The 995-nt window shown below is 33.1% G+C and overlaps 1 protein-coding gene across 1 annotated transcript in view; it reads right to left on the bottom strand.

Moving 5' to 3' along the window:
* The window catches only part of LOC107552868 (1-phosphatidylinositol 4,5-bisphosphate phosphodiesterase beta-4-like), a 65,738-nt gene that overhangs the window by 53,173 nt on the left and 11,570 nt on the right, over positions 1-995 (bottom strand). Inside the window, exons 4-5 of the mRNA XM_016234906.1 lie at positions 815-874; positions 327-470 (exon numbers count right to left, since the gene is read on the bottom strand). Coding sequence (XP_016090392.1) covers positions 327-470; positions 815-874 — 204 coding nt within the window. The remainder of the gene's footprint in view (positions 1-326; positions 471-814; positions 875-995) is intronic.

The raw sequence follows: 995 nt of genomic DNA, 5'->3' as shown, positions 1-995 counted from the left end.
TTTTTTTTTAAATGTACATGACTTTTTATATTTAAGGAACATGTTTTACATATTTAATACATACGTATGTATGTATTAGACAGTTTGTAAAGTAAACATATTACACTATTTTTTATATCAGATATCATATTATAATGTGATAGTCCAGGAAAAACATGCATTTTGTAATTAAATGTAAAATCAGGGCCCAAATTTGACTGAAGACATTTGAACATGTTTAACAGATCAATCCAAAATAATTACTCTATCCATAATCTTTTATTTCTGCTCATGATGCATGTATGATGTTTCCCCCATTAATCACAGCTAGAGAGCGCAGACGTTACCTTAGCAGTGCTGCTGTTTTGCGTGACCATGCACATGAAGCTCAGGTTAACGAGGTCTGTGCCGCTGCATATGCAGATGATTCTGTCCTCCAGGTTACTCTCACATTTTCCCGCGGCCTCCAACGCCGAGAGGATCTTTGGGTCCTACAGAAAGTTCATGAACACAAAATGAACAAATCAGTCACCATTAGTTCTCAAATCACAACACAACCTCATCAACATATACATGTATAAAGTGCTGTCAGTCTTGATGAAAAATAAATTAATGAAAAACATTCAAAAACAAATGAAATTATATTTAATGTAAAAAAAAGCAGAGTGGCTCTTCATTTTATTCATGTCAGATTGAATAAATTTCAGGGCTGTTATTAAGATGCCGACATTTTATCTTTAGAATAAAGTGCAGTGATGAATCATTTACAATAAAACGACGAAAAAGATGAATTAAGAAAGTAAATAGAGTTTCATGTTGAATTGAGAAGTTGTACCTTTGGCACACTGGTATCTCGTATGCTGTTAATAAGGGAAAACTCTAAAACTTGACCCTCCTAAGAAAAACAATATGAAACAAATCACAATTACATATGCAAGATTTGATCACAATCCCTTGCGCTACAGAAGAAGAGCTTGCTTTTTGAATGCATGAGCCTACAATATAGAAATTTTAAT

This window comes from Sinocyclocheilus grahami, unplaced genomic scaffold, assembly GCF_001515645.1.
Source record: "Sinocyclocheilus grahami isolate Dianchi unplaced genomic scaffold, SAMN03320097.WGS_v1.1 scaffold460.1, whole genome shotgun sequence".
Classification (NCBI taxonomy): Eukaryota; Metazoa; Chordata; class Actinopteri; order Cypriniformes; family Cyprinidae; genus Sinocyclocheilus; species Sinocyclocheilus grahami.
Note: the sequence above shows the minus strand (reverse complement) of the source record. Positions and strands in the feature narration are given on the sequence as shown.